Source organism: Zonotrichia leucophrys, chromosome 2 (assembly GCF_028769735.1).
Source record: "Zonotrichia leucophrys gambelii isolate GWCS_2022_RI chromosome 2, RI_Zleu_2.0, whole genome shotgun sequence".
NCBI lineage: Eukaryota > Metazoa > Chordata > Aves > Passeriformes > Passerellidae > Zonotrichia > Zonotrichia leucophrys.
The window spans coordinates 47,024,682-47,038,276 of NC_088171.1; the positions used below are offsets into that span (position 1 = coordinate 47,024,682).

A 13,595-nucleotide genomic window follows, 5' to 3' on the forward strand; every position below is an offset into this window, starting at 1 on the left:
TTTTTCCCGTCTGAATATTTTTAAAGTTCACTACTCTCCACTTTATTTCTTGATTTTGTTTGTATACAGTCTTCAAGTTATATCTGATAAGCTGGTGAATGCCAAAAGGTAGCTTGGCTTTTTTCTTTTAAAATGTAATGGACTGCAAACTTGCTCAAATACCTCTTTTCTTCAAATCAGTGTTTCATGATGTGTCTAATTTTGGTTATTTGTGCTTTTGACTGTCCACCGAGAAAGTAAGTCTGGTGGTATACATATGGCAAAAAAATGTTGATTTCATGTGGAATTTATCAGCAGGCACAGTTCAAACAGGAAGCCAACCTCAGAGTTTAGGGGGTGTGTTGTGGGAAAGATATTTCTTCCTTCTCTATTCTGCTGGGGACTCTTAGTACTTTTAGTACTTTGGTTTATCGCCAAATGTAATGGTTGATTGAAGGATATTTTCCCCTTCAGCCACATTAGAATTTGGTTAGTAATACCCAAAAGAAAAAATTTAGAGCCACTGTAGTGAGGCAGAGATTTGTGAGTTTGTGTTTGGGATGTCACCTGTTCTGAATATGGCAAATTGTGATTTAATTTCCCACATTTGTGACCCATTATTTCAAAACCTGTGGGTTTTATATAGAGTCAGGTGTGCGCACTGTTGTCCTGGGCAGGGCCAGGAGCTGGACTCAGTGATCCTTGTGGGTCCCTTCCAACTCAGCATGGTCTGTGATTCTCTAGTACTTGTCTGTAGGTAGTTGGATGCTCTGCATATGTAGTGCCTCTTGTTTTTAGGAGCTACATCTGGGAATTAGAATACAGTAACCAATTTTATTTTGTGATCATTTTTATCTACCTCTATATCTGTGAGCGAGACTGTTCTTCATGGAAGAAAGATTCTTGAAAAGGATAAACCACATAATGATGCATGTGCCTTGTAAAATGTGAAGTTGCTTTTATTACCTGGAGTTGACAGGTATGGACAAGTTGATGAAAGCAGCAAGAATATTTGCTTTCACTTTCGTTTATTTGACAAATAAATATCATTTACTTGGTAGTGGAACAGCATGTTTCCTGAAGTGGAAATACAAAGAAGTCTGGAAAGGTTTTTTTATTCCAAAGTAATTTATTACCTCCAAAGAATTAGAATTTCTGAGTTTCTTAAAATATTAGATTTCCAGCACTCAACCTTTTAGCTTGAGTTAAGCTAGTAAATAGATTTTCATTATTTGAGATGGGGAAAAAATAGATTTTCTTTTTTAAACAAATGTAACTGTTGAAAAGTCAGGAAATAGAGTAGACTTTATATGGTCAAGATGACAAGCGGGGTTACTTAGCAAGCTTTATCCACACTTCAGCTCTTTATGAACTTCAAGTCTGCCATGGTTTATCTGGAACAGTGATCACCTAAATATATCATAGGGTCTCACAGAATCACCTCTGATTCTGTTTTGCACAGTTTGCAATCAAGAAATCATTTCTGTCTGCACATTGCCAGTACTGCTTCTCCAAGTGTGGTCACTGTAGTCTTGACTGTCGGGGTCATGCCTGAACTCCTAACATTGGTACATGAACCATGAGCCCATTATGACTGTGTCAGATAGTAATATAATTATCAGCCATCTCTTAAAACCAGATACCCATAGGCTATTGGTGTTAATTTTTTGACATGTGCTGTTCTGTATTTGATTTTGCTGCATTAGAGGCTAAAATTTATAACTTTGATGTTGCATTGTGTAGGCTGAGATTCAGGAGATACTGCAGCTTACTGAATCACTGAAAAATTACTGATTTAAGTTGCTATAGTAGTGTCCAATTTTCTTACTACTTATAAGACAAAATAAAGTGAATCATTACATCTAGAATTTGTAATGTTGTTCTTGTATGAGTCTCTCCCCTTGCATAAATAATAAAGAAGCAGAGACTTTGAGTAATGAAGGGACTGAAATTTAATTTTCTATGTAATCATGTTAATAAGTGTTTGAATATTGAACTGTCCCACGTGGTGCTGATAGCCATGACTACTGGACTTTCTCTCAGGATATCCCCACTTGTGTTACAAAGGTGCATTGCAAAAGAGTATTTTACAATATTTTAACATACAAGTTAGTTTTAAAGACAGTGACTTCTAATTTACTAAAGCAATAGTTTCTTGATGTGTACTGAGTTATCATTTTACTCCAACTCTACTAAAAATCATTCACTAAAATGATGAGTGCCTGCAGAAAAATTCCAAGTGCTTTAACCCTGGGTTTGAAAGAATATGTGAGGAAGGCTTGGGTGGGTTTCATGACCTAGTACCTTACTGTGTGTTACAATACTCTGTTCCTATCCAGTCTCTCCCCATCAGTCTGCAGCTTGATTGCAAGTCTGAGGATTTTTGGTGACTGAGAGAGAGATTATCCCTACACCACCTCCAACACATTTGAAGCATAGGCCAATGGACATGTGATGCTGCACTTCAGGGTTGCCCATGAGTTTGCATTTTGAAGGGGAGCACTCTGCTAAAAGAGATATTGTGTTTATTGCATTTAAAACTAAACCTGTCTTTCCCACAGCACCAAACAATAAAGAGTTTTACAGTTAATGCAGTGAACGGAGAGAATAATCTTTTTTCCTTTTTGAAAAATATTTGATACAATGCTCTCTTGGGATTTTCTGATTTATTAATATTTCATAGTATTAGAATGGTTGGTAAGAAATGTGTGGTTTGTATACTTACTGGTCTAATGAGGTTTAAAGTCCCTGTAGGGTGTTGTTCACTGGCTTCATAGAACAAGACTTGTGTGTATGAGTAATAGCTTGAGCCTGACATAGTTAACTTGCTTGCAACTTCATGGCACTTTATCTGAATAAAATTATATAAAAAGTCTCTAATTCAGCAACCTATCTCCTTAAAGAAGAGAACCTAAACAAGGGTTTAAATTCTTTGTTTTGACTTAGGGTTAATTTCCAGATTTGAACTCATATGTAACCCAACAGAATGATGAGTTTAATTTAAATAAGTTAGGTGAATCAAAAATTGGAGTTCACAATTCTGGTGTATAGTCATTGGTTGAAAATGTGCTTTTGTGAAATTTTAGCTTCCAATATTTTAAAAAAAAAATTATAAAAGTCTGCAATCAGTTTGTTAGTGAGAAAGTATTGGCCTGGTCCAAATATGAACTTGAAATTAAAACTTTTTTCTGGCACAGAACTGTAGTATGTTGGGTGGTTGGATGGATATACTTTATGTAGCTGGGCTCTCCAAACAGTAGAAGGGCAACAGGAATTACAGGAATTTAATTTAACTGGAAAAAACATGGAGAAATATTGTAGTTGAATTAAGTCTATAAGGTGTGAAAGTGCAACCACATATATGGTAATACTGGGTGGGGTCAAAATAAAACTCCCCTCATTGAATTTTTCAAGCACCTATCCAGGTGCTTGAAAATACTTTGTTCTTCAATCCAGCCCATCTGTTATTCCTTATTATAACTGACATCACCACAGCTACCACAACTGTTAAAGGATCACTGTATAAAAATGGCAAAACTTACATATAAACCCAGCAAAACTTAGCACTTATTACACAGTTTTATGGAAAGAAAACTGCAGGAATCAAACTTTATAGTTTGTTGAAAGATTTTCCCTTTCTGTGTAGCAGTACTGTAATAGAGGCAATGCCAGTTATGACGTACAGTATGAACTGTTCCGTTTTATACATGGATATATATAAATTTTTATTTGAGTGTTCTGTAAGAATGTTGCCTGATCTGAGAAATTAAATGCAGAGATTTCTAGAATCTTTCTACTTAAACATAATTGCATTTTAAAGAAATATTTTTTAAGGGAAAAAAAGAGATTACATCTGTTTTTCTCATTGCTGATCTGCCACTAGATTTTTGAGAGATGGCAATAGAAAATAAGACCCTTTTCAAAGGTCTTTTGAAGAGATAAATTTAATATGTGTATCCTAGCCACAAAATATGAATGTGATTGTATTTCTTTTGCTTTAGTATGATTCTTATTCTGAACGTGACACAGATGTGACACATACTGTGGCACATCCAGCATATACTGTGATTTTCTAGTAAGCCAGCTTCAAATGGTGTTTACTCTATGATGCTAAGCACATGCCCAGTTCTCCTAATTTTATTGCATGTCAATTATTTGCTTTTTCAAAAAAACCTACTTTTTACACTCATATGATTTTGTAAGGGTTTCAACTTTAGAATAACACTAAAAATATTGCTACCTTCATGGTTCTAGAGAAAACCTTAAAAGTGGAAATTCTCAAGAACAAGAAGGCAAGTAACTTCCCTCTAGTATTTTAAATAAGATCCTTGTGTTTAAACAAATATCATGGAGTTGTTTTTGGTTAGCCCACTATTTGTGTGTGCCAGTTGTCGTGACAGAGTGGACTATAACTTGTATCAGGTTCTGAACTCTCAGTCTTGGAGTTGGTTATTGAGCAGTGGGTTGGAATTTATGGATGTATTCTGACACTCTACCCATGAAGGTGCTGGATGTCTTGTTTGAAAAACAGTTTTATGAAAAGTTTCAGTCTGTTGATTTTGAATGTCTTGATTATTATGCTAATAACCTGAAAGACTTTTTTGTGCAAGGAGGAGCACATGGGACATTTATGTCAAGCTGTGGAACTGAGAGGCAGCAACAGTGCAAAGTGCTAGAGATGTTTTGAAACATCTTTGAAAAAACAGTTTTGTTCTTTACCAGACAGGGTGAGGATACAATTATAAATATTGTTAAAACTAATAATAGAAAGTGTACACACTTTTTCATTACTGAAATGCTGGTGAATTTTGAAACTTGCAGGCAACTGTGAAAAGAAAGAGATGTAAACTAATTGGAGTTGAGTGTTTTAAAGGTTATGTAATTCTTCAAGCTTTCAGAATAAATCTGTTTTAAAGACACATTATGGTTATTGTTGTTCACCTCTTTATAATCTGTGCATGGTCTAATTTTCCTTGTGTACCTCCCAGTATTCTTATAGGAAGCCAACGATTAGGAATCTATTTTATCTAAAATGATAAACTTAACTAGAGTGTAGATTTTATCAGTGAATCTCCTTGACTCTCTTTTATTTTGGAAGCAGAGATACCAGGGGCCTCTCCAGCTTGACTGTAGCAATATGAACTCTAACCACTACCTAGAAGTGGGAGAAGAGAAGGCTTAGAGGAAGGATAAATGTTGAGGCTGTCCATATCATAAATTCACAATGGCATAGCTGTTAGTAGAGCCTTTGAAAGCTGTTACATACCTGTCTACCTGTGAGGGAGCTTGGGCTTGAAACAGATTGTAGGTTTCACATGAAGAAAGTGCAAATGCAGAAATACACTCTAAGAGAGAATGAAGCATGGAGATGTTTTAAATGTGTCACAGCTGGTCTTAATTTTTTGTCTTTTGCTTATGCTGGTAGTGTCACAGAGATTCACGATGCAATTTCTCTTGTTTCTTGTTATTTAGATCTCTGACATATAGGCTGCACTCTTACTAGAGTAATCCAATTTGCTTGTCAGCCCTCACGTTCATTTTCAATTCTGCTAATGCCACTAAGTGTCTTACATATGGAACTGTGATACTGAGAAATGCAATGTGTAAATATGAATTTTTCCTTGAATACATTATACTTCATTGCTCTTTATATTTTTTTGTTTAAAGCAAAAATATGTATTTCTGTGTCATCAGGAGGCCTGTGTCATCACTCTGAATATTATGTTTTTATTATTATTATTGGTGAGAAATACTAATTTTACTTTAAATCTGCATTTTGGATGGCTATCTGCTGTAATTTTAAGTAAAACTTTTGTTACTTCTGAAATAGTTTTAATTTTATATTTAAAACAACAACAAACAAAGTTGGTAATCTTTCAGATAAAATTCTCCATTTTGTATGCAGCTTGTAGCATGGGCTTAAATTTCATGCCTGGTTTGCCTGTATTAGCTCATCTGTGGTGTGTGTGTTCCCTGCCTGGAGGGACCAGAAGGTTGTCTCATGCAGGGATGTGTGTCCCAGGGCATTTACTGTTAAATATTGGTCTGGTAAGATTGTCTTGTGCCTAGGAAATAGCTGTTAAGCTGTTATGGTGACCCTGGTAAAAAACCCTGTACCTGCTTCTACACAACCTGGCGTGGTAGCGCTCAGGGCTCGCCTGCATGAAAGCTGTGCTGCCCCGCAGGTGGCAGCAGCACTCTGGCAGAAAGGACCCCCGGCCCAAACTCCTGGGAGTAGTGCTTGCTTTTAACTTGGCAGTAAAAGTAAAAACAGTCAATTTCCTTTTCTTCTTTTTTTTTTTTTCTTTTATTCTTTTGTGTTTTGTTTGATGGAAAATACTCCTTTTTATTTGGTTGCTGGATGGCATTTTAGGCAGAGTCTTTTTCAAAGAGAAAACTACGCAAGGAGAGGTAAAAAAGCTAAAGCCTGGTGAAAGTTTGTCCTGGTGCTGGCTGCTTTGTTGTTTTGCTGTGTAGTAGGACCACGTAAAGCTGCTTGTGGAGATGTCCTCACTCACAAGTAGGGAGCAAAAGTACCCATATAGGACCTGAAAGGTGACGAATTCTTCAGCCATTTAAAATGGTCACATTCAGGTTTTACTCAGTTCTGGCCCTCTGCATTTCAGTATTTATAAGGGGATAAATGTTAACATGTTGTTCCAGTCATTACTTATATTTTTTAACTTCTTTTCCATTGCTTTTCAAGATGAAATAATGTTTCATTTCCCTCTTCTTCTTGCATGCATTTTATAATTTTTTAAAGCAGATTACTATCTGGTATTCTGTTAAGTTCAGCCATCCTAAGGTAACAAACAAATGGGAAAGATGAAGGATGCTTTTCTGTAAAGCAGCTCCTTTTTACTATTTCATATAATTACATATTGTTAAATAATTATATTTGAGCACCATGTTTACATTATTTATTTGTGTGCCCTCTGCAGAATGTGCAAAGCATGCTAAATATATAATATAAATAGCTTCAAAAATTTTTAATTCTTGATAGTAATTAGATTGTCTGTTTTCATGTGTAATAGCAGCACGGGGAAGGCTTACACATATGAGTATTACTTCTAATGTAAGTTGAACCAAGATTTTTTACTGAGGAAAGCGTTTTAAAGAAGCCTGAGAGTGCTCTAGAGATGTGCATGACAGTTAGGTATCAGTCGTCGCTTGCATTGAGTCACACTGGATGTACTTTGAATATTCAGCTGTGGGGATACTTGAGATTTTGGAATGTGTGTTTAATATGAGTTAGATAGGCTTTTTACTTTTATTCCCTTTAGTTCGTGTTAGAAAATTATACTAGTTAGTTACTCCTAGTCTGATCTTCCTTCAGTGTTTTATCAGATACTTCACGTAGTTATACCTTAAAATGATACTGAAATGGTAGTGAACTTAGAATAATTTAGGTTTTCAAAAGTACTAAACTAGAAAGTGCTATTGAGGTATGTTCTTGCCTATAATTACCTCAAAGGGTGATAAAATGAGGATAGAAATTCATTCAAAATGCTTGAGCACAATTCCAGGAATTAGTTTCCTAGTTTAGTAGTTTTTAAATAATACATTGTCAATGAGGAGCAGAAAGTAGTATTGCAGAGAATCTTGTTTTCTAAAATGGTTGGTTTGAGTAATAGCAATTAAGACCACTTCTGAAACTGAAGTAGAAATTTTATGAGCTATTATAAATAATTAAAGCTGCAAATGGTGTCAATAACCAGACCTTGTCCTAAGAGTTGTCCAAAGCTTAGCATGTGTCATTCAAGTAAAACAGAACTACTGATTCAACAAAACAATTGTTTGAGTGATCAGTTTAGTATTATATAACTGCAAACATGCAAAGCATTTTGATTTCTTCAAGAACTATGTTATGAGCAATTTGTTTAGTAAGAGAAGACCTACAAAAAACATATGCCGTTATTATTACCCAGAATCCAATAAAAGATAGTTTTTCAAATTATTACCATATGTGTGTAGGAGCTGGTTTGTACTGTAAAGTTATTTTAGATATCAGAATAATTTGTTTTATACTTTGAGTTCCTCACTGTTAAAATGTCCCCTTAGATTTACTATTACTCTGACTATTGTGTGATGCATAGTAAAAAAAAGAATGGCTTACAATAAAAGAAATTTAACAAGTACTAGAAATTCCAGATTGTATGCAAAATGTGCCAAATGAAGTAATGGTATTTGCAAGGATATTGTGTGAGAGCAGTAGCTGTGGGGAAAGTTCTATAAAACTGTTAAATACGCTTCCCCTCCCCCTGCTGTCCTTAACCACTGTTAAAAAAAGATTGAAAAAATAATGCAATTTTGACTGGCTGACAAACATTCCAACAGAGAAATGAATGTATTATAAAAAATATATTAGAACTGCTTACCCATATTTTTCTTATTGTTTCTATTGATGTGCAAATTCATAGACCGCTTTTAACAAGGAAAGATTACTGAGAAAGGCTTTTTTATACTTAGGTATGTTTCATGTTGAACAATCTTCTTGGGACCCAGCAGAACACTAACTGAAGCAAAGGAAAATTGTAATTTATAATGCTGCTTTCTTAAACTAATGCTTTTGTCTCTGAGATAGTGTAGACTTCAAGGGTGTTGTGACTATCAGAAAAGCTGGTTGAAATGAGTTCATTTTAACGTGGAGCTGCTGAATGTGTGTTCTGTAATGCTGACTCAGAAGTTAAGTCAAGCATAATTTACATAGGTAAATCACCTCATTAATTTAAATGGATCTCATTTGATAGACTGATTAGCTGCAGATAACTGCCAGCTTAATTGTGTATAGGAAGGGCGGTATTTACAAACCACTTTTGAATGTATTATACCTTAGTAGTATATCATCAAAGATTTATTGCTGACTTTGTAGCGATATTTCTTCATGCCCTTTTGATTTACATTCAGATTTCATGGATCTTTCCTTATTAGATTAACAGATATATACTTTAGGGAAAAAAATTGGGAAAAAAACCAGGTGCATAAATTTCAGAAAAAGATCATCCAAAGCCATTGCTTGACAATTCTAGAAACTGTCTTGTTTTCAGAAGTTTTCTTTATCCAGTTGTAGAAAAAGCTCCTGGTGCTGTTTCTCTTGTTTTGCCCCCCACCCCTTTAAAAAGGCATTATTTGCTATAATTTGATAGCAAAGAGTGGGGCAGTACATTTGGTAGCATGCACTGCCTCAACAATGCCCCAGTTTTAAAGACTTTGCTGCACCCCTGACCAATATGGCAAAGCTCCCTGCAAACATTTGGCAGATGCTGACAAAACCCTGTACGTTGAGTGTTATTTGCATGCTTGCTAAGATGGTGTTGTGCTGCAAGTATTCATAATAGCCTGTCTCCTAGCATTTCTCATATTAGGGAACTCAGGTTTGTCCCAATGTATTTGTTTCGTGTGACATCCAGAATTCTGTAAGCACAGAATTTGTGTTTGTGTTGTACAAAGCTTTTTGGACATAAGACAATTAGGATGGGCAGTTCTGCATGTAATTAAAACAACAGACCCAATCCTAAGCAAAACAACCAACAACAAATCAACAACAAATATTCAAGAAGAGAGAGAAACCAGGACTCATGCTTAGTTCCAGTTCCTGCTGATAGTTTACAGTTTGTCAGAAAATCCCTTTAGGATACCCCAAGCTGACAGGTCACAAAAAGATCATGGCATTCACAGCATGGCTGCTACCATAGGTACTGGATATGTAAGTTGAAAATTATTGTTAAGTCTTCCACTTATTTTCCTTCAAGTATTTGTTGTGTGAGTCTTGGCATCTCCAGCCTTATGGTGCTCACAAAGACAGATTCCTGTTAACTTTTTGGTAGGGTGTGCTGAAAATTTGCATGTTAAAAGTTGCAGTGGTAGATGGAAGCTTTTCTGTAGCAGTAAGCAGTAGTCCCAAAAAAGAAGACTGTTTCTGTTTAAGATGAGTTTATATGGAAGATAAGATGAACATTGTGTTTGAGCCCTTTTATCTGTGTTCTATTCCTGAAGGCAGTTCAGATTTGCATGTTCCAGCCTCAGTGAAGGGCTGACTGGAGGTACCTGTTGTCCAAAAACCCCTCACAAGCAGTTTCCATACATTCATAATTCAACAAAGAGATTTATTTCTTTCACTGAGTAACAATTGCTTTCTGCAGAAAGAGAAAGCTTAAACTTTTGTACAGCAATTACTTTTTTGTATAGTGCCCAGTAGGGTCTTCATTCCTGTGTGCAGTTATAACTATAGAGAGTTCAGATGATCTCAGTTACAGCATAGTTTTTACAGATTATTTGATTGCAGCTGTAGAACCACCATTGGGATTGTGGCCTTAGTGTGCAACAAAAAGACATTTTTGAACAGTACAAGTGGACCATCAGTGGTCAAAATTAATCTGTGACATCTGTTGGCTTTTGTAATTACTATTACCATGGAAAATTTTGGATTGAGGTTTTCTATATGTGTGTTCTGGAGCCATACTACAAGACCGTGTAGGAAACCAGAGAGGATTCTATTTCTTTTACATAGCTACCTGCCTTTTCATTGTACTAGAGGAGGCCTTTAAAGATATCAGTGTGTGTAAGTGAAAAGAATTTTTGTTAATTCTATATGAATTATAGCTTGAATGCTTACATAAATTCAGTATTTTGCAAGGATTTGATTCATGTGATAGTGAATTAGGCCTTCTTGTCCAAAAGACTTTTATATCTAAGAATTAGATTTGATCTTTCTTTGCTTTTTATGGCAGTCATGTTTGATGCAAAGGCAGTATCTGCTATAAGGTATTCTAAGGATGGAGTAAGAGCAAATTACTGGCATGAATGTGTAATGTCGTGATTATGAAAGCAAGTACGGGCTTTTAATTTAAATAAAAGTAGGCATTTAAAAAAATAAAGTGAAAGTATATGCTTCTAGCATTTGCTGTTAACTTCTGTGCTGGTTTTTACTGTTCAGTTTCTCTTCTGTTAGGAATAAGCTTCAAATTAAGCAAAATGCTGGCAGCAGTCCGTATTGTCTCATAGTTTGTTAAATACTTTCCTGAACCTTGCAGTTGTGTTGTAAAATCAGATAAGCAAAACAAGTGAGATTTTTGTAGGAGCAATGAGGTACTTTTCCCTTGAGAGAAAAGAGACTATAGTGTAGCTAATAAAACACTCACTGGTATTGATTCAGAGGAGTGTAAGGGGAATGCTCTGGTTCTGTGTGGTTTCCTTTTAGATGGATACTGCAGGGAAGAGCCAGCCCGGGTCTGAGGCCAGCACAGTAGCTGCAATAGCAGCCAAAGAATTGGTTAGGGGAGCTATTAATACCATCAAAGCCCTAAAGCTGTCTTCTTTGTGAGCATCTTCCATCTGTTCATGATTTCTTCTAACCCCTCTTTTCCATTTCTTTTCCCCTCCCCCAGATTCCTTTTCCTGCATAGTAATCTAAATATTGCAACTTCAAAAGACTTAGATGAATAAATAGGTTACAACTGTCCAGTGTATTCAGCTTGTTTGTTCTGATCCTTTCCATTGCCTCTCCTGATTGTACAGATTCACAGGTTCTGAGGGCCCTTTTGTCATCTAAAACAAATCCATTCGTAGGTATGATTGCATTGAGTGGGAGTAATATTAATGAAGATATCTTAATTAAGGAATAAATATTATTATTAATGTTATTGCTTCTGTGATTCTTCCCAATTTCTTGGTAAGCTTTATTTTTTTTTTCTTGTGCAGAGACTTGAAGGGTGTTATAGTCACTCTGAGTGATGATGGACATCTTCAATGTTCATACCTTGGAACTGATCCTTCAATCTTCCAGGCTCCCAAGGTTGATTCTAGGGAAATAAACTATGAAGAAATGAATGCTGAAATGAAAGAGCTTCAGAAAATCATCAGGGAGGCCACAAAAACACAAGGTATACTTCTTTCTTGTTCTATATTTTTACACACCTTTATTCACCTGACTTTTCTTTTAGCATTTTAAAATATTTTCGTTTCAGTCTTTACCCATTGTTACATTTCTGTAGAAAATTTAGTATTTAAGATTAAAAAAATAAATCCTAGACAGTAAAGCCCTCGGATAAAGGATTTTTCCTTTTTATTTTCATGATGGTGTAGGAAGGTTAAAGTAATTTACATCAGGTTGCAGATAATTTTCACTAGTGCAACGGTTCAGAATAAAAATTGATGGTGCAGGGACTACCCAAAAGCAAGAAAACTTGAAGAATTTCAACAATCTGATGTAGTTAGGTTTCAGAGAGAATAAAGATCTTGCCAAATTCAGTTTATTAATACAAATGACTTTTTAAGTTATGAAATTAACAAAAAATGACTTTTTTAAAAGCAACTTTTCTGTTAGTTTGACTATTGAGAAGCATACTTGTAGAACAGAATGACATATCTGATGATAATAAATTCTGGAATTTATATACATTGCTAATAACTGGCATTGATTTTATTCAAGTAAGGGCACATAATTTCTACAGAGATCCCTCAGAGTTTAAGTTTTCATAACTGTGTTTTTGAACCGCCTGGTTTGTGCAGGGAATTGGAAGCATGTGATTTTACAGGAAGCTGTGGATAAATCTTCAACAAATAGAAAGATCAAATTAATTTTTTTTCCTTCTGATAGATAGCACATTATTAAAATGAATTAAAGAAATAGACATAGTTTTCTAGGTGAAAAAAAAACCCAAAAATCTTACAGATGAAATTCCTAGAAAATAAAAATAATTTATCTTCAAGCATGAGTTTGATTCTGTAACAAAGATTTCTTTGTTTTGTAATTACATGTAACTTCATCTATTATCATGGTAGACTTATATCAGGATTTTAATTTTCTGAATCCAGTAATGTGTTATTTAAGCATACAGATGTGAATAAATTCCACTGATTTTTACCACAGTCCATCCTTATGGGTATTTGACAATTTTGTCTGTCTATCGTAACCAAAGGAAGGAAAAGCATGGCTGAAAGAACAAATCAACAAATTTGAAGTGAATCAACTTCAGCTTGTTTATTTCAACATGTTGTCTGGAAATTCTAAGGAGAGAGAAAGGAACTGTAGCTGTCCTTTTAAAATTTTGTAATAACTGTCATGAATGATAAATTTACTATGAATATTTTTGATTTTTTCACCATTCTCTTTCTTAAATTCCTTTTCTTCTTCAATTTGTCTAATCTGATTAAAGTGGTGTTTTCAGATGGGTTTTTATGGATGCTCTTTTGTTGTGGAGAGATGTCCTAATGATGTTTGGCTTTCTATAACTGGATGTAAAACTGAGTGTATGAGAACATTCTTATATAACAAAACATTTTACTTGTGAAGAATACTTGTCAATTTTGGGTGTGTTGGCTTTGTTTAATTTTGCTTTTTTTTCTTTAAACTTCAGCATGAGCCTTAGTTACTGTTAATTTACTCCTGAGCACAATCTTCAAAATGACCCGTTGAATTTCTTGTCTTTTGAATTCATGCTTGTGCAGTCAGAGCTTGTGTTGTTTTGAAAATATTTGCCCTTATATGGAAATAATTTTTCTTTGTTTCATTTTGACTTTCAAACGTGGAAGGTATTTAGAATTAGGTCATTGTATTACAAAAACTTAGGGTAGTTATTTCCATAAATGTCTTGTATTTCTGTCCGGTGCTGACC

The 13,595-nt window shown here is 34.9% G+C and overlaps 1 protein-coding gene across 4 annotated transcripts in view; it reads left to right on the forward strand.

Annotated features, from left to right (window-relative positions):
* Positions 1-13,595, forward strand: part of BBS9 (Bardet-Biedl syndrome 9) — a 285,201-nt gene that overhangs the window by 41,936 nt on the left and 229,670 nt on the right. For all 4 annotated transcript variants that reach the window (XM_064704873.1, XM_064704875.1, XM_064704877.1 and 1 more), the window contains exon 10: positions 11,680-11,861. In XM_064704873.1, the coding sequence (XP_064560943.1) occupies positions 11,680-11,861 (182 nt within the window). The remainder of the gene's footprint in view (positions 1-11,679; positions 11,862-13,595) is intronic.